The sequence below is a fragment of the Alligator sinensis genome, unplaced genomic scaffold (genome assembly GCF_000455745.1).
Source record: "Alligator sinensis unplaced genomic scaffold, ASM45574v1 scaffold220_1, whole genome shotgun sequence".
Lineage (NCBI taxonomy): Eukaryota > Metazoa > Chordata > Crocodylia > Alligatoridae > Alligator > Alligator sinensis.
The window spans coordinates 826,884-845,985 of record NW_005842136.1 but is presented as its reverse complement, the minus strand read 5'-3'; the positions used below and the strand labels follow the sequence as shown (position 1 = coordinate 845,985).

The following is a 19,102-nucleotide window of genomic DNA, read 5'->3' as shown; positions in this document are numbered from 1 at the left end:
TGACACCTGAGCCTACTCAGCTTTATTTCTGGAACATGGCTTTTTGGAAAATCCCCTTGGATCTGAGAACTTAGCCTGGAAACAGACAATGGGCATGGCTCACACATCTCATCTTGCACCAAACCCTAGATTTTGCAGATAGGCAAATCCACTGTCCCACATTAAGTACCTGTAAATTACTCAAATTAACGGTTTACCTAGAAACAATCACCGCTAATTCAACTGAACTGCCGTGTAAACCTAGTGTGGAAATGACTGGGCCACACCTGTTTTGGTGCAAGTTATATCCCAGACTGATCATGGCCATATTAAATTATTGGTTTTTTGCCTTGGTCTCTGACTTTTGGCTCTGACTCTTGGTGTCCTCTGACTCCTGGTTCACTCCGATTTTGGCACGGACTTCTGATTCCTGAAACTTGATTCATCCTCTGATTTGGACTGTGCCTCTGGATTTTTCCCTTGGGTCTGTTACCGTGGTCCCTAATTTCTGTCCTCCCCAAATGGCCCAATCATTAGGCTACAATACCTATTACCCAGTCCTTACACCAACCAAGAACTGACCACAGAAACAGATATTTTCTAGGCAGTAAAGATCCAGAATTAGAGAATGGAAAAGTCCAGCCCAGAACTAGTTTCATGTCCCATTTCTATAGAACAGCATTTTGATGTGTAGCCTGTGGTATCAGCACTGACATGAAGACTAGCAATTAAATGTATTTTCAGCAGCATCAGTGTGACTAGTTCTCCATGTCTAGGCATTGTCTTGTGATAACTGACAATATAACGCTGCCCAAGTGACAATAAAAAAAAAGGCTGTGCATAACTGCAATAAACTCACTTTCCAATTTCTCCACAGTATATAATCTTGTTGCTCTTTACAGTGAGGTACATTCATCACCTGATCATATCCTATATTGCTCTGCTGGACATTAAGTTTTTAGTCTAGAGATATTAAATAAAAATCCTTCTCACAGTAAGAGGCATCACTTAAATGTTAGAAGCACTTAGGAATTAGTCATTCAAAGATTTTTAGATGTCTCAGAAATTCCAGTGGCAGTTCTGTTGCTTTGCCCAAATAAAACAGTCAACAAGTGTACTTTAAGAAAAATGCTAAATACCAACTGCGTATGATTAATCTATTAAACCACAAATGGCTACCCAGCTAGTTAAATAATTGGGTGGCCTGACACATAATGTACAACAAATTCAAGAGAACAATGGTGTCAAAAGTGTGAATATAAAAAGGAACAACCTGCAGGTTTTAGGGCCTAACTGATTATCAGCCATGTTGAAAACAGAAACTTCCCTTCCCCCTTGAAATAATATCATGCAGTTAAGTTCACTGCCCTTTCTTCCTGCAACAACTACAGAAACATTGATAAGAAAAAACATTTCTAAAACCCAATTTAAACAACTGTTTCAGCTAATGGGATTTTACCCCTCATCCTTTATTTTGGAAAGGGCATAATATAGTTAAATCTGCCCAGATCATGGCTTCAAAAATAGTTTTATCTGCAACATCTGGCATTTGTCGGTGTTGGAGATGGCAGACTATATTAGAAAGATGGTTCTTGTTTCCTAGTAAGGCAACCTCAGTGATTTTACCCCAAAAGGAAGAAACACTGATGCCTGAAAATCTGAAGTGTCCTAATGATGCAGGTGAATTTTAGAATTTTTCTTCCCACTGAATACCACCAATAGTTTGTGTGTCCAAATAAGTCCAAAATTACACCTGACATCCATTTTCATGAAACAGTCATGGCTTAGCTCAGAAAAAAGGGAGGAAGGAACAGATTAAATAAATAGTACTTACAGATCAAAAAAGATCAGGACTAGAATAGCAAATATGTTGTAGGCAAGGGTGAGGTAGACTGGCATATCTACAGGGTAGAGTGATGCTTAGCCAGTACTATGCTGCTTCTAATCATTGGATTTACTCTCATTACTATAAATGGAACATTCATGCAAGACTTTAAATCGGTGGTTCTCAACCTTTTTAGATGTAGGTAGGCTTGAGGGACTTTTTAATAGGCTCAAGGCACCCCTTGGAAAATATCAGAACTTAGTTTTCACTCAGGTTTTTTTACTACAAAAAAGAACAGAACAATTGTTCTGTTCCAAAGAACTCAAAAAGATCACACCAGCATGTTTTTAACACTATGGATTCTTATTTGAAATCTCTGGGTTTACCTTGTGAATCCGGTTTGCAAACCTAACAATGCTAATATTACATGCCACCCTGCAGCACCCATGAAAGGATCTCAAGGCACCCTGGTTAAGAATCACTGCTTTAAAAACAAGGTTATTTTTTCCTAAATAAACAATGTTTATTTTGGGGGGAAAACCACATAAAATGTTGGAGCTATAAATACTAAGTATACAACCATTTTAATAATTTTTATATTTTTTACATAACATTTAACTTCTGACAACAGATATTTCAAGAGCTTTACTTACTTTGGATGTGTGAATTTATCAATGAGATCAACCTTTTCTACCAGGTCTCCGCCGATGTTTCGGACTAACTCACAGAAATCATTTTCAGAGTATTTCTCAGAAGGCAGCCAAAAGGCGATGTCATTTATTAAAGGAGGATATTTGCTGAGTGGCTAAGAAAGACAAACAAAAACAAAAACACTGCATGGTCTTGTTTATATGTTTGATTCGGACAGACTTACATAACATTTTCTTTTATACTTACAGTTATATCTAATTTAAGTGTTCAATGATTTAATTCCTGCAAATTTTGAAACTTTGGGCATTGGTTTTAGAAGCACAAATTGAATTGACAAATAACCAAAATGTACCTCTGAATGTGCTGAATGACTCCCCAAAAAGGGTATGCCACATGCCATAAATGTGCTTTCTCAATGCTTTCCCATCAAGTTTGCTCATTTTACAAGAACAAATACATTTCTTCAAGCTGCCATTTCAGCACATTCATCCCATTTTGCACATCATCCCTGGTAGCTAATATTCTGTAAGGCAAGCATGGTGAGTGTACCTGTGCAACTCTGTCTTCTGCTCAACAAGGTTGAACACATAGATGTGCCCAAAAGTCAGATTTGGCTCCACAGCCAGAATATTAATTCTGATAATTACTTGTGAGCAAGAACGAACTTCAACTGCCTCTTTCCTAGGTACAGTGGCCCTGCACTTCAGCAAGAATAAAGAGTAGCAAGAACTTATTTTGATCACTAGAATCAACATTTATGAACCGAGGACATAGAGGGAGCAGGGATGTTCACTAAGAAGAGATCCTTTCAATACAATAATTTTCAGTTTAGAATTGTACTTCAAATCAGTTTTAAAGATATCGCACAAATGCAAAGACTCTTGTCTCATTTACATTCTCCTGGCAGTTTTTCCCTTTGTTTTCTTTTTTTAACCAGCTATGTTTATATTTTGTAATATCCAATTTAATGCTGAATAAATCTGATATACTGTTCTTGATACCTTCATATTTGTAGATTAAAGCAAGCATGTTTAGACTAAAAAAATGGGGGATCAGTTAAATTCCTCTAGTGCTCTAGTGCTTCAGATAAAACAGAAGATTTCCTATTTAAAAAGAATACAGGTTATTGTCAAAGAAACTCTTTTTCATAAGGGTTACTATATGTTCTTTGGCAAATGTAGCATTTTAGCTTCTGTCTGGAAAACTCTGTCTCTTGATCTAATTGGTCAGGGCTGCAGAACCTGACATTTTCTACCTATGATTCTGAAAGTGAGACAAACGTTTATTAGAACTGAACTTTTAGGGCCAGAATTGCTGGGCTTTGGGTCAGTCTCATTTTTTTTTCTCTTCTAAAGAATATATGTTTACAGAAAAGTTGAACCACACAGAAATAGTTTCCTTTCTCAGTACTTAACTGTCTCAACTATGTGATATCTCATTCCCTGATCTTTAGTAGCAATGGACTGCATCTAAATTGAGTACATTTGCATTGGATCCTTGGGTCCTGCAAGAGTAAATAGGTCTTTTTATTCTTATACATATATGACAGCTGATGTGTATGTCTCGGTCGACATAGTAGATTATATCAGTAAAAATGTATTCTGTGTCTGGGAATGTTTTATGACAGAATAGTGAAATCCTAAGTGAATACCTGATAAAGCAATAAACCTGTTAGAAAGGCAAATTTACAATGTGCTGATTTACACAAATCCCATTGTGGAAGGTGTAAACCCTTCAATGAATAGCTGATAAGGAATACAGGCCAAGTTTTAAATTAATAACCCTCTAGTGAATTAAACTGTGAATTACAAATGATTATCCAAGTTATTACATGAATAAACCTGTCAAACGAATTCATCTCCTGTACACCAGTTTCAAAAAAACCTGCAAAAAAAAAGGCAGCATGCAGAAGCCCTTCATAAAATCCCAAAAGCTAATGAATAAAGGTATACCACTGCTCCACTACACCAAAGCCAAACCTGTGAATGCGACACTCTGCAGTTAACGAATGATATGGAATTCAAATGCACAATGGTATCAGCATGATAAGAGCCCTGCTATCTTTTTCCCTCCACATAGTTTACTGTTATATTCTCCAGCAAAGAATCTCAGTGAATTGAGGTAATTTCAAGGTATTTAGGGATTAGTACCCAAACCATTAAAGGATCCAAAGTTGTGATTTAAGATTTTAGACAAGAAGATTTGGTTTGACTGGAGAAGCAGCTACCTCAGATCGAGCATTCCTAATTATTTCACTCTGATAAGTACGGCAATACAGAAAAAATACACTTGAAGGTTGTCCATGAATGTTCTGAAACCAAATGGTGCCAAATTCCATGGATGTTTTGCTATTGATTTCATTGGAAGCAGAACTGAGCCAAAAATACAGAAGCAGCCCTGTCTTTCCTAGCTAGACTAAAGAGCATATATACCAATAAGGTCAACCAATGCAAACCCACCTGGCAGTAACCATACTTTTGTGTACTATTGAACTGAAGCAGACTACGAATCAAAGACAAAGTACTGATGGATGTAAATACAGGCAATATCTGGGTCTGTCCCTGAATCACCTAGTGTACAGGAAAAGTAGGATGTGGACAGATGAAACAATTACACTGAGTCAAAACAAGAGATTTGCCATTCGTTGGCTGATGTATGGTAACTGTTTTGTGTGCCTGCTCTATCACATGGTAAGTGGCAGCTATACCAAAGGGAAACTAGAAGGAGCAGAAGGTGGCTTCTATCAAACTTTCCCATGGCTCAGAACTGTTCTGTAAAATACGAGAAATTGTTTGGGAGGGCGGAAAGAGGTGTGTTTTTTTCACATAAAATGATTATCATGGATAAACTGACATTCAATAACTACCTTGCCCTTCTAACTTGATATAATTATCTCATCCTTCCACCCCTAAACATAGCAATCCATGAAATCAATTTATAGGGTGCACAGATGTAACTGATTCATTATTTAAAATGGGACTAGAAGGACAAATGAACTAATAGGTCTCACCCACACGAGTAGGGGCATGAGTTTGCAGCAGCACAAACAGTAGCAGCACAAATTTGTGCTGCTTTGTGCCACAGTGCATGCACCTGCCCATGTGCTTTGCAGTGGGACATATTGTCCTGCTGCTCCATGTGCTGCAGGGGGGGCTGGCTGGGGCACAGGGTGCCTCACTGTGGAGCTAGCCAGCAGGCAGCCTCCAGGCTGAGACGCTCTGCGTCGCAGCCAGCAAGGCAGCGGCATGTGGAGACAGGGCATGTGCCCGCTCCCCTGTCTCGGCATGCTGTGGAGCCCCCACACTGAGACACCCTGTGCCCCAGAACAGTGTGGCTTGAGATGCAGGAGCAGACAGCCCTGGGCTGGCTGCTTCCCTGTCTCTGCATGCCTCCACGTGAGGGCTGTGCTGCGGAGCCCCCGTGCCAGCCACAGAACAGCACAGCCTTTGCACTGAGGCACACAGAGACAGGAGAGCAGTAAGTCCGGTGAGTGGCTGGCTGGGGTGCACGGTGCCTCAGTACAGGGGGTCCTGGTAGCAAATTAGCAGCAGCACGCATAGTTTAATGTGCAATGTTTGTGGTTTGTGGGGTCACAAAGAGTTTTGTGATGCCGCAAACCACTTGTACCTACATGTCTGGATTGGGTCATGCTGTTTAGTTGCTATAAAACAATTAATAGACACCTCACTGACCTTTAATGTTTTGGTGTGCTGTATTCTTGCACTCATAGATGCATGGTATAGAAATCTCTGTTATATTAAAGGGCAATATTCTCATATTATTGTCACTCTTTTTCACCTCCCTGCAGTCAACAGCACTGCTGAGGTATAAGTTAGTATCAAATTTGGTCTCAAGTGACCCATAAGTGTATTCAATAGAGTACTAGCTCTAAAGCTACATGATATGTATTTGACCATTACCCCTACCCACAAGTGAAAAGCATATAAAAAAAATATGTCAAGACTCTCCTGAGTTTATGTTCTTGAGAGCAAATGTAAGCATCTAAATAAGTGGCTTGAATTTCAAAAGTGCTGAGCACTTATCTTCTCCCTTATACATCACCAAGCCCTGTTGATTTCAAATGTTTTGGTCCTTTAACTTATATCCCAGAGAACATACTGTACAAATTCCCATTCTTTTGCTAGATCATAAATTGTTGTGACTCGGTACAAACCCCTGAAATGGCTGAAAACAAGAGGCTCTCCCTTCATTCTGCAAATAAATGGGAGATGGCCATCTAAGCCCACGACCACTTGCGCACACCCAAGAGCCCTGTGAAGAAAACAACTGGGACCAGCCCTTTGTGGAAACCCTAAAGGCCAGCTGAAAACAGCAATGGAAAAAAAACGAGGGAAGATCCGAAAAGCCTTTCACATGGAGGGAGAGGGAAGCAAAGAGGCAGGGCTGGGCAATCCTATCCTGCGTCCACAGGGGGTCCTGCAGCCAAGGGGCCATGCCCCGTTTGCCACCCACTACCTGCGCTATGTTTAAAGGGCTCGATGCAGGCAGAGAGCCCCTTCCCAGATGAGGAGTTCCCAGCTCCACTCCGTCCCGGGCCCCAGCCCCGGGGAGGGAACCCAGGCATCCCCAGCACATGTTACCCCCACCCCACACCCCCTGCAGTGCAGCCCATGTGCGTGCAGCCTGGCCACGACTATTTTATTTCAGTGAGTTTATACCGCAATTAACCTGAATTTTGATTTTGGATTGGGGGGACACCAAAACTATATCTTGCAGGAGGCAAAAATTGTGGGCCTGCCCTGCAAAGAGCCCTTGGCCAAACTATCCCACATCTCAGAACTGTTCTGTTTGAAAATATGAGTAAGGCTAGGGCCAGAAATTACACATAAACCAGTAAAAGTGATAGTGATATAAGTTCAAATCTGTAATGCAACAGAAGTTCAGTGCACATAAACCCCTTTCAAAATGGCCAAAAACAGTTTAAGATAAACCCGGACAGATGTAGCATCAGATTTAATTGATTTAGGTTTAATTGGTTTATTGAACTTCCATCCCAGATCCCCTCCAGATTCAGGTTAACTCACAGTCCCTCAGCACCCCAGGATGCTTCGCACTTCCCCTGCAAGCCCCCCCATCTCGCAGGATAGGCAGTCTAGCCTTGGTCCAAGCTTTCTGCTCCAGCTGAGCATGGAGGTGTGCTCTAGCATCCCCTGGGTTTTGGCCTGGGCCACTGCAGGCATGTGGCTGCATTTCCAGAATCAAAAGTGAATGTCTGTTCCTTTGCTTATCACTTCAATCTATGCAGCTCAGACTAACCTGCAAAGATTGAATCGATTCAGCCTTGGGCTTTTTGAAAGTCTGTACTTAGCACAAATGTTTGAAGGTGGGGAAGAGAGAAGATAAAAAACAGTTTTTATCCAAACTGATTCTATTTCTCTCTGCCCAAAACTCAAAAAGCTCCTTCCACTTTTGGGTTTAAGGCAAACAGCAGGGCCCAAATTCCTGTTCCTCAAAGTGTAAAACAAATTAATAGTTGTCTCAAAAATCTTTTCTGCAAGCAACCTTCTCCCTTCAGTACAGCTGTCTGTCAATACAGCCAGGCTCAGCAGCCATCTACTGACTTCCTTCTCCTTTTGTATGCCCTAGTCTTGTTTCCTGAGAGGTTAATGGGCTCCAGCTGCTTCTGAGCCCTGCTTGCCAACCCTTACCTGATAAAACAGAGTCTTCATTTGAAACAACAGGATTTCCTGACAGTTTCTTTCCAAAAGTCCAAGGCCACAGACAAGTACTGTCACCCTATCCATACCCCCTGTCAATTTTTTAAAAGATTTTTGTGTGGCTCAAAAAATAGCAGGATTAATATTACCTGAAGATTGCCAGATATTGCTCAAGCTTGCTATGTTTCTGTGATGTACTTCAATCCCTATACTAATTTGCTTTACCCAATCCACAGTATTGTATACAATAAGTATTTTAACCATGCTATTTTAGATTTCCTTCTTCCCTCCAGTTTTAGATATTATAGTGTACACATCTTCAACAATTTGCAATAGTCGGAGAAAATTAAATAAGGCTACTCCAAGACTTGAACTAACAGTAATGTATTTCCATCAGGTAGTATTTTAGCAAATACTGTAAATACTGAGGTGACATTATGCAGTCATCCAAAGCCAAATGCTTAGAGGTGAGTATTGAATTATTAAATGTCTTTATTATAACAAAATAGAAACACTGTGGGTCTATGCCTGCTGATAAAAAAAATTACTGTTAGATAACAAGAAAAACAATAAGCCATAAATCATGTTCTGAATGTCCCTGATTAAGAACAAAAAGAATACATACTAAAACTACAGGCATTTCTTTCCCCCGCCCCAGAGGTCCTTTTACTGTCTTATTTGAAAACATGAGCAAAAGGGCATCCTAATTATAACTTCTTGCTCTGCCAAACCACAGAACATATCTATCTGCATGTATTACATGTATCTGAGATGTCTATCACCTTGATAACTAAGGGCCATATCCACAAAGATATATACATGCCTAATTCCTATGGTTTTATGTCAGGGATATCAAACAAGAAGTCCTTTTTTAAATACATAGGGAGTAAAAAGGCAGCGGGTAACATGGGACCCCTGCAGGACACGTTTGGCAATCTGGTGGTTGTACCAGATGATAAAGCTGACCTCTTTAACAAATTATTTGCCTCCATATTTCTGAGCAGGGACTGGGACATCCCCCTCCCCCGGAATCCCAGACAAACTCAAGAGGGATACAGCTGGGCCCAGGGTCAGACAGGACCTGGTCAGGGAACTTCTGGTGAGACTGGACATCTTCAGATCGGTGGGTCCAAATGATCTCCACTCAAAGGTGCTGAGGGAATTGGTAGAGGACATTGTGGGACCCCTGGCACAGCTCTACAAGCACTCATGGTGCTCTGGAGAGGTGCCAGAGGATTGGAAAAGGGCCAATGTGGTCCCTATTTTCAAAAAAGGGAGGAAGGAGGACCCAGGAAACTATAGGCCCATTAGTCTTACCTCAGTCCTGGGGAAGCTCTTTGAGAAAATTATCCAGGAGCACATCTGTGAGGGGCCAGCAGAGGAAATTATGCTCAGGGGCAAAAAACATGGGTTCATTAGGGGCAGGTCCTGTCAGACCAACCTAGTGGCCTTCTACGACCAGGTCACAAAATCCTTGGATGCAGGTGTCACAGTGGACGTGGTCTTTCTGGACTTTAGGAAGGCCTTTGACACTGTCTCTCACCCCATTCTCATCAAAAAATTAGGCGACTGTGGTGTCGATGCCTACACAGACAGATGGGTCGCAAATCTGCTGGAGGGCTGCACCCAGAGAGTGGTGGTGGATAGGTCATTTTCAACCTGGAGGGATGTGGGCAGTGGGGTTCCCTGGGGCTCAGTCCTCAGGCCCACACTGTTCAACATCTTCATCAGCGACTTGGACGAGGGGGTAAAAAGCACCTTGTTCAAGCTTGCGGATGACACTAAGATGTGGGAAGAAGTGGGCACGTTAGAAGGGAGGGACAGGCTACAGCTAGACCTGGACAGGTTACAGGGGTGGGCAGATGAGAACAGGATGGGTTTCAACACTGACAAGTGCAAGGTGATGCACCTGGGGAGGAAGAACCAGCAGCATATCTACAAGCTGGGGAACTCCCTTCTCATCAGCACAGAGGCAGAAAAGGACCTTGGAGTCATTATTGATTCCAAGATAAACATGGGCCACCAACGTGAGGATGCAGTCAGTAGAGCCAACTGCACCTTGTCATGCATCAGATGCATCACGAGCAGGTCCAAGGAGGTGATCCTCCCCCTCTATGCAACATTGGTCAGGCCGCAGTTGGAGTACTGCATCCAGTTCTGGGCGCTGCACTTCAGGAGGGATGTGACAGCATCGAGAGGGTCCAGAGGAGGGCCACTCACATGATCAGGGGCAGCAGGGCAGGCCCTACGAGGAGAGGCTACAGGACCTGAACCTGTTCAGCCTCCACAAAAGAAGGCTGAGAGGGGATCTGGTGGCCGCCTATAAACTTGCCAAGGGGGACCAGCAGGCAATGGGAGAGTCCCTGTTCCCCCAAGCACTACCGGGTGTAACAAGGAACAACGGCCATAAGTTGACTGAGAATAGATTCAGGCTAGATATCAAGAGGCACTACTTCACTGTCTGGGCAGCTAGGAGCTGGAACCAACTTCCAAGGGAAGTGGTGCTCGCTCCTACCCTGGGGGTCTTCAGAAGGAGGCTAGACAATCACCTTGCTGGGGTCGTTTGACCCTAGCATTCTTTCCCACCCATGGCAGGGGGTCAGACTTGATGATCTGCTCAGGTCCCTTCCAACCCTACCAACTACGAAACTATGAAACTCACCTGGCACCCTGGGCCAAATGATAGTTGTGGAGCCAGTCCCCAGGCCAGATTGGGCCCATGCACCATCCCCCACTCACGCCTGTACATCCTGGATCCAGAACGTGTGGTGCCCACCCTGGGACCCATGCTGGATATGACACCTGTTCAAGGCTCATCTGTGATATGGGCCACATGCAGTGGCTGCCTACAGCAGCTGCTCCAGGACCTGTGATGCACACGGTGCCTGCCTGTGGGTGCTGCAGGCAGTGCAGGTTCTGGATTGGCTAAAGAAGCACTGCATGTGGTGCAGATCCCAAACTCGCTGAAATGGGTGGTGCAGGCCCTGAAGTGGGTGCTGCATGTTGTGCAGATCCTGGAACTGCCACAGTAAGCACCACATGTAACGTGGGTCCTGGAGTGGCTGGAGCAGGTGCCATGTGTGGCATAGATCCTAGACTGACTGGAACAGGCATTGCATGTGGCATGGGTCCTGGAAGAGGCACTGCATACGGTGTGGCACACATCCTGGAGTGGCTGAGGCAGACACTGTGTGGCACTGATCCCCTAGGACAGGCTTCACACATGGTATGGGTCCCACAACAGCCAGGGAAAGCATTGCATGTGGGATGGGTCCCAGGCCCTGGAGCCAGTCTCAGATGCTCCACATGCAGCCTGTAGATCTACTCTGATACCCAGGAGCAGAAATGACTGATTTATTATTAATACTATCAGGTCTGATTTCACTGGGAATCAAGTGCCTAAATATCTTTGTGAATCTGGGCCCAATTGCTTGGAGCAGTGTTTCCCAGTTTTTTGACACCTGGGGCACCCCCTTTTTTCTGGATTCAAGCTGGCAACACATTTAACTTTCACAAATGGTGCACGTATATAAGACTTGCACAGTGGTGCCCAAAGTTTTGGCCTTGTAGGCTGGATGTACAGGGCTGGATTGGTCTCCAGGCTGGATCTGGTCCTTGGGTCTGATCCAACTGTGCAGGCCTGGTCCAGCTGGTGCCTGGTCCACTGTGCAGAGATTAGAAATTTGGTGGCAGGGTGTACTGGCAGAGCTAATTACTACTGCTCCCCCTCTAGAGTCATTTTCTGGAGCCTCATGCCATTTTCTGGATGGCATGGCTCTGTGATACTGGTAATGTATCATTTTTGCAGCACACATCCACTGTTCTTGCAGCACACTAGTGTACCATGGCACACCCTTTAGGAATCATTGGCTTTGACTAGAGCCTCTCTGTACATTGCCAGATTTGTAGGAATAACCAGGTGTTGGATTCGGGCAAAGAGAACTAGTACAGATCACAAAGGGATTCTCTGCTCGTGCCCATAGAGCTTTGGTCACTAACTGTACTGCTGCAGCTTATTGAGGCAGTACACAAGAGAGGAAGTGCAAAAAAGCCCCTCTATTTATAAGGCAAAAAGAGCTGGATACTATACCTCCTTCCTCTTGAGGGGACGGCTGTCTAAAGATGGGGAGCAGTTGATTCTAAAAATGAAGCTAACATTAAAAGCATACCAGTCACCAGAAAAGAATATTTTCTCCTATCTCATAGGTCTAAAAAGCTAGTATCATTCCATGGCTTTTTGCAGACACTTGACTTTACGAAAATATCTTTTTCCCAAAGCCAGTGACCAAACTGAAGCACATTGAGGGGACAGGAGACGCTTCTTGATGCAGTGTTTAACTAAAATTCTCTCCCTGCTACTGTGCACTGACAGGATGACACTATGGAAGAATCACGATGAACTATAAAGTGAGAAAAAAGCTGAACTTGTATTTTGACAGCTATGACGCAAATACAAGTTTAACAATGACATGCACCAAAAAGTGGGTTAGCAATTCCACAATAGTCAAACTACAGAGGGTTTTAATGTGACATAATATTCTCACTGAAATGAAAACTTATATTCCTATAATAGCTAAATAGTACTCAATATATTCAATGCTGAAGTTATGCCAATCCAGTGTTGTCATAGGAAATATAAATACACAACAGGCATACAACTCAGATTTGCATTTGAAATGTAGTCCCCTTGCTAGGTAATGTACTATTCTGTATTAGCATACATGTTGTTAAATTTATGCTCTCTCTTTGAGGCTCAGGGTAGCCAAATTAGAATCACTACAGAAAGCAACACTTTGAATTCCTTGGTTATCATAGTTTTAAATTTCCAGCCATAGCACTCTGTTACAATCAGGTTTCTACCCCCTTCACAAGGACATTTCCATGTCTTTTTTTTTAAATCCAGATCTACTGTCGCATAACTGAAGTGGAACAACCAGGGGCAGCAGCCCCAGACAGGGTGGATCTTGTAATCTACCTGATTACTTTTAAATTCTCATTCCACAGGTGTTAATGGCCCTCTTTTCTTTTTAATGGTCTTGATGTTCCACTGATTAAACTGTTTTATCTTCCCTATTCGGCTGTCTGCTAGTGGCTCCTAGTAATGGAGCTCCTATTTCACAGCCCTGCAGACTGTTAGAAGTGTTAACTCATTTTTAACCTGGAAGGAGGTGGGCATTGGGTCCCACAGGATTCAGTCCTTGGGCTGATATTATTTAATATCTTCATCAGTGATTTGGACAAGGGTGTGTTGAGCAACCTCTCCAAGTTCACAGATGATACCAAATTATGGGGCAAAGTTAATACACCAGAGGGCAGGAAGCAGTTACAGGCCGACCTGGACAGGTTAGATCAATGGGCAGAACGTAATAGGATGCAATTCAACAAAGATAAATGTAAGGTACTGCACCTAGGAAGGAGGGATCCCCAGCACACCTACAGTTTGGGGGATGTCCTCCTGAGCAGCTTAGAGGCTGAGAGAGATCTTGGAGTCATAGTTGACTCCATGATGAACATAAGGCAGCAGTGCAATGAGGCCATCAACAAAGCCAATTGCACTTTGTCGTGTATTAGCAGATGCATGGCCAACAGATCGAGGGAGGTGATGCTCCCCCTCTATGCAGCTCTAGCCAGGCCGCAGTTGGAGTACTGTGTCCAGTTTTGGGTGCTGCACTTCAAGAGGGACACGGAGGATCTGGAAAGGGTTCAGAGGAGGGCCACCCGCATGATTAATGGTCTCCGTGAAAGACCCTGCGAGGAGAGGTTGAGAGATCTGGATCAACTTCAGCCTATACAAAAGATGGCTGAGGGGTGACCTTGTGGCCACCTGTACATTTATCAGGGGAGGACAGCAGGGAATTGGTGATGCACTGTTTACCAGAGCGCCCCAGGGTGTAACTGGGAATAATGGGTACAAACTAGTGGAGAGTAGATTCAGGTTAGACATTAGGAAGACATTTTTTACAGTAAGAGTGGCCAGAATCTGGAACGGGCTTCCAAGAAAGGTGGTACTATCACCTAACTTGGAGGTCTTCAAGAGGCAGCTAGATAGTCACCTGGCTGGGGTCATCTGATCTCGGTCCTCTTTCCTGCCAGGGGCAGGGGGTCGGACACAATGATCCATTGGGTCCCTTCCAAGTCTACAATCTATGAATCTATGAACTCAAGTGAATATTAACTCAGGTGTAGAAAAAACTTTCAGTGAAGCATTGGAGGCACTGTCAAGATGCTCAAGAAGGCTAGAGTAGTTTTATAGATCTGAAAAAGAGAGGGGCATTTAATTCTAATGACTACAAAACTAACAAAATAGCATATTTTAATTGTTTTTGCCTAGTTTGTTGCGTTTTTTTTTTACCCACAATAGATGATATAGCAAATTACTACACATTCCAGTAAAGTTATATTTGTTTTTGCTTTAATCTTAAACTGAATAATGTAGTCCTACACTCCTAGCATATTAGGAACCCTTCTAGTTTCTTTGTAAATGCAGAAAAATATACATTGTGTTATATGTATTGATGCACCACACTATCTGCACCATTGTTTTCAAAATCCTAGATCCGCCCATGGCCCCAGGTACTGACCTGTGAGGGAAGGGGAAGAATAAACTCTGCTGCCACAGCCATGCAACCATGCTGGTGGCATCTATAGGCAGAAGTTGTTGTTGCTTCCATGCACTGCTGCTGCCTCAGGCACCCAGCAGCTCTGTTACACCTCTGCAAATCCACACACAGAGCAATAAAGAGGAAAAAGTCCAATAGAAAAAAAATGATCATACCGGCAAATATGCATAGTATGGACCCAGTCTTCTTTTAGTTCCCTAGTACTTCCAGTAAGAGTAGAGACCTTTTTGCACCTTGCAGGATCATAATCTTTTGCAGCATGCAGCACAAGCTATTTTACAGAGCATGCCATTAGACATTCAGATAAACCCTTGAGCATGTTGCAACCTAGATTTGTGGCATGGATGTCAACAGGTGGTATCTGGGGCTGGTCTATGGTTTTATTTTCTCAAAGGAATGCTGAAAGTGATTGTGTTTCCAGAGGCAGGGTAGCACTGTATGCGCCGCACCATGCAGCAGGGATCAGACACACTCCATCATCCCTTTAAATGGTATAGTTTTGCTCCTTCATAGCACAGGTGACCAACTCTGCAAGCTCAAGACTGGGAAGGAAAGCAGAGACATGACTCATGCCCTGCCAATCCTTCCCCTTCTCAGGATAATTTTTGCACATTGGTTGCTCCCTGGAGTTCACGTACTGGGCTTGTGCAGCTTTTGTTTGTGGGGAAAGCTTTCCTTCTATATGGTTCAGATGTAACCTAGTGTGTATTTGTAGATCTGGTACCAATGAGAATGCCAGCAAACACGTGTAAAAAAAATCAGTATAAAAAAACACCTCTTTACTGAACCCTGATAACTCAAATGTAATCAAAAGAAATGTTCCCCAATTTTCCAGTCTATTCATTTCTCAGTTAAGGATAAGTATGGGAGGGAGACAGTCTAGCTATAGATCCTAGCCTACAGAAGAGGATGGGAGTGTGACACACATGGACTCCGATTCCCATGAGATATAGCAGAAGTTGGTTGTCACTATAATATTTTCATTTTCTAATTTTTCTCCTGCCAAAGTGAAGTTTCCATTGTCCGTCACCACCATTTTTGAATGATCTTCCATCACAACACATTTCTTACACACCCTGGGTAGTTTACATATCTATTGTCTCACTGGAAATGTTTGATCTCTTGTCTATGCATAACAACGCATACGAAGGTCTGGTACTGCTGTTCTGCTTTCAGATGTGAACCCCAACAAGAACCAGAGCCAAGCACAACCAGCACTTGCTTGTAAAATCTGTAACTGATTCAAATGCCGATATTCACAAGCATGTGGAATCAATCAAACAATACACAGGTGTCCATTCCACCTATAACAGCTAATATCAATATCCCCTTACTGCTATGAAAGGGGAGGGATGTCAGGCACTCTTTCTGAGATCAATATGCCAAATACTTATTGTACATTTGGCAGAAAGGCAGACTTGTTCATCAGTAGCAGTCGACACAATTTAAATAATACTGGGTTACAGACAGCATCTGATTAAGATCTGGCAAACCCTCCTCTTTGGCACTCCTTCCCCTCCCCCACAACTCCCAGAAAATATACAAAGAAGTACCATATTTACTCAAATATAAGATGACTCCCCCTCACCTTGGGGAAAAAAAGCCCCTTGTGTTATTAACCTACAAGGAAACCTCATTAAATACACTGTCTATCATTAAACTGCGGCCAAAAGCAGCATGTGCTCAGCAATGGAAACCAGCTATGGAATTGATTAAATGCTGCTAACACTGAGCATGACTATAAAACACCTGGCCCATATTGGGCAAACAAGCTGATAGGAACTTTTTCTTTTCAAGCATTATTAAAAACATACTTATCCTACGCTTACAAAGCAACACATATTGAGCATCCTGGTTTTACCATGACTTCATAGCTACGAAACTATGCATCAAAAACATACAGCTACATATATTTCACCCGCAAACAACATACATCAACTTCCCACAGAAAACAAACCCTTGCACAAATGTTTTTCTTCATACAGAACCCCATGAAAAAAAACTTACCTCGGTGACCGCCTGGAACTCTCTGCCCCTCCCATCAGTCCTCTCTGTTGGTTTAGTGAAACAAGTGTATCCAGTCCCTTTTCCTCCACTTCTCCACCTCTTCCTCTCTGATCTCTTGCTTGTCCCAATTAATGTAGTATTTCAGTTTATGCAGCTCCAGCTTCAGGCACTATTTTTCAGTGAAAATTAACCCCTTAAACACCCAGAGGTTTCTTACTTTCCATAAACTAGTCTTAACACATGCTAATAAAGTTCTTAATAATGTTTCTTCCAGTCTCTTTGGTATGAGTCCATATAGTAATCATCTCCTGCGCTAATGACAAGTTTATTTTGGTGACACTCAGAAAGCAGCGGAGCCTTTCCCACACCCACTTTGCATATGTACACTCCCAAAACACGTCCTACTGTTTCTTCTTCCCCATACCTCTCCCTTCGGCACCTTGATGAGCCTGTCAAGCCCCATCTGTTTTGCACTTCTCTCACCAGCAAGATATTTCTTACAATCCACGCTAGGTCAGCATGTTCACCTTTTAGTTGTTTACCCACCACCGCTCCTCACACCTTCTTCACTTGTCCTTCTGTGAAGTTTCACACTGGCACCATCCTGTATCTCTCCCTTACTGCTTTCATCAATTTCTTATGACCCTTCAAGACCTCCAGCCCTACCTTCTTTATTTTATACCTCAGCATGAATCCTTCCATCCTGATGTAATGAATCAATGATTGCCATGCCCATGGACTCTTCAAAGAGTCCAAATACTCCCTATTCGCTCAAAATTGAAGCTGTGTGAAATTGGGTTATACACACTCCTTTCCACTCTCCCTCTGTCACCGCCTTGCATATCACGCTTAGATATTTTGCACAGACGAACAATCCCAAGTCTGGCAGCCCCCATCCCTCCATCTCTCTTGCTTTGTACAGTTCAGCTCTAGCCATCCTTTCTGTTTTGCCATTTCAGAAAAACATGCATATTTCCTGCTGTACTTTTGCCATCTGCCACCACATCAGTGAGAATACAATTCCCATATACAGAATAATCGGCAATAGCCTTACCTACCATCACTTTTCCAGCAAAGGACAGAGTCCTCCTGGACCATAACCAAAGTATTTGCCATAGCCTTGCCATCACCTTTTTCCATGCTGTATTCACTTTCCCCCTGGCACCCATCCAGATCCCTTGCACTCTGATTTCTCTCTCTTTTATTTGAAGGCCCAAATTCTCCAAGTCCCTCCAGTTCTCCACTCCCATTATCATGCTTTATGATCTATTTAGTTTAGCGCCCCCATCACTTTTCCATACTGTGATGTATGCTTTAGCACCCTTTCCATTGAAAGTCTATCTTTAACTACTACATTTATATCATCTATGTACAGTACTCATTTTACCTCACCCCTCCCAGTATCTTTAGTACACTTCTGACCTTGTCTTTTCTTACTTTCTTAGTCTAAGTACCCCGGCAGCCAGGTGCCAAGCACGGGGGGGAAGGGGAGGGGAGGGGTAGCGTGAAACTGAACACCAAGTGACGGGGATAGTGCATGGCCCGATATGGAGCAGGGAGTTGGGAATGGCGCGTGGGCAGGCAGGGATGGAGCGCTACCACCTCCCAGAAGCAGGGCCAGGGCGGGGCATGAAAGCACACCGGGCTGGGGTGATGGCAGCAGTGCCCCTCCACAGGGCAGAGAAGCTCACCGAGCAGGTGTATGGCAGTGGTGGCTGCTGCATGCAAGCTACCCTGCTCTGCAGAGGGGCACCACTGCCCTCATCCCACCCCAGCCCTGCTCCTGGGAGGTGGTGGTGCTCCATCCCCACCTGCCTGCACTTACCCCTTAGGACCGGTACGTGTACCCCCAGTTGACAACCCCTGTACTAACAGTTCCATGCCACACACAAGTAGTACTAGTGACACGGGGCACCCTTGTCTCACTCCTCTATGGATTTTAAAGGCCCCACTTAGGTGCCCATTAATTTGGACTTGAATCTGTGGTTCTCTATACAATAACCTTATCCAACATATACATTTCTCTGAGAACCTCATTTTTCCTAGCACCTCAAATATGTAATCATGATCCACTTTATCATATGCTTTTTCTAAATCTAGGTTTCCTATAACTGTATTTGCTTTCCTCTCTTGGATGTGGGACACTATCTCTGATCACTCTGATGGCTTCTGTGATCCTTCTACCTGGTACTGCACATATTTGGTTGGTCTTCTGGACATTGTCCTCATTCTCAAAGCCAGTGTATTGGCCATTAACTTGTAGTTTATATTAAGGAGCATAATTGGTCTCCAGTTTTTCAAAAGTTCCTTCTTCCCTTTCTTGAAGAGTAAGATCATAACAT

General features: G+C 43.4%; 1 protein-coding gene across 6 annotated transcripts in view; it reads right to left on the bottom strand.

The window, feature by feature from the left end:
- FARS2 (phenylalanyl-tRNA synthetase 2, mitochondrial) overlaps positions 1–19,102 on the bottom strand; it is a 424,763-nt gene that overhangs the window by 144,919 nt on the left and 260,742 nt on the right. For all 6 annotated transcript variants that reach the window (XM_025205991.1, XM_025205989.1, XM_025205990.1 and 3 more), the window contains one exon: positions 2,458–2,609. In XM_025205991.1, the coding sequence (XP_025061776.1) occupies positions 2,458–2,609 (152 nt within the window). The remainder of the gene's footprint in view (positions 1–2,457; positions 2,610–19,102) is intronic.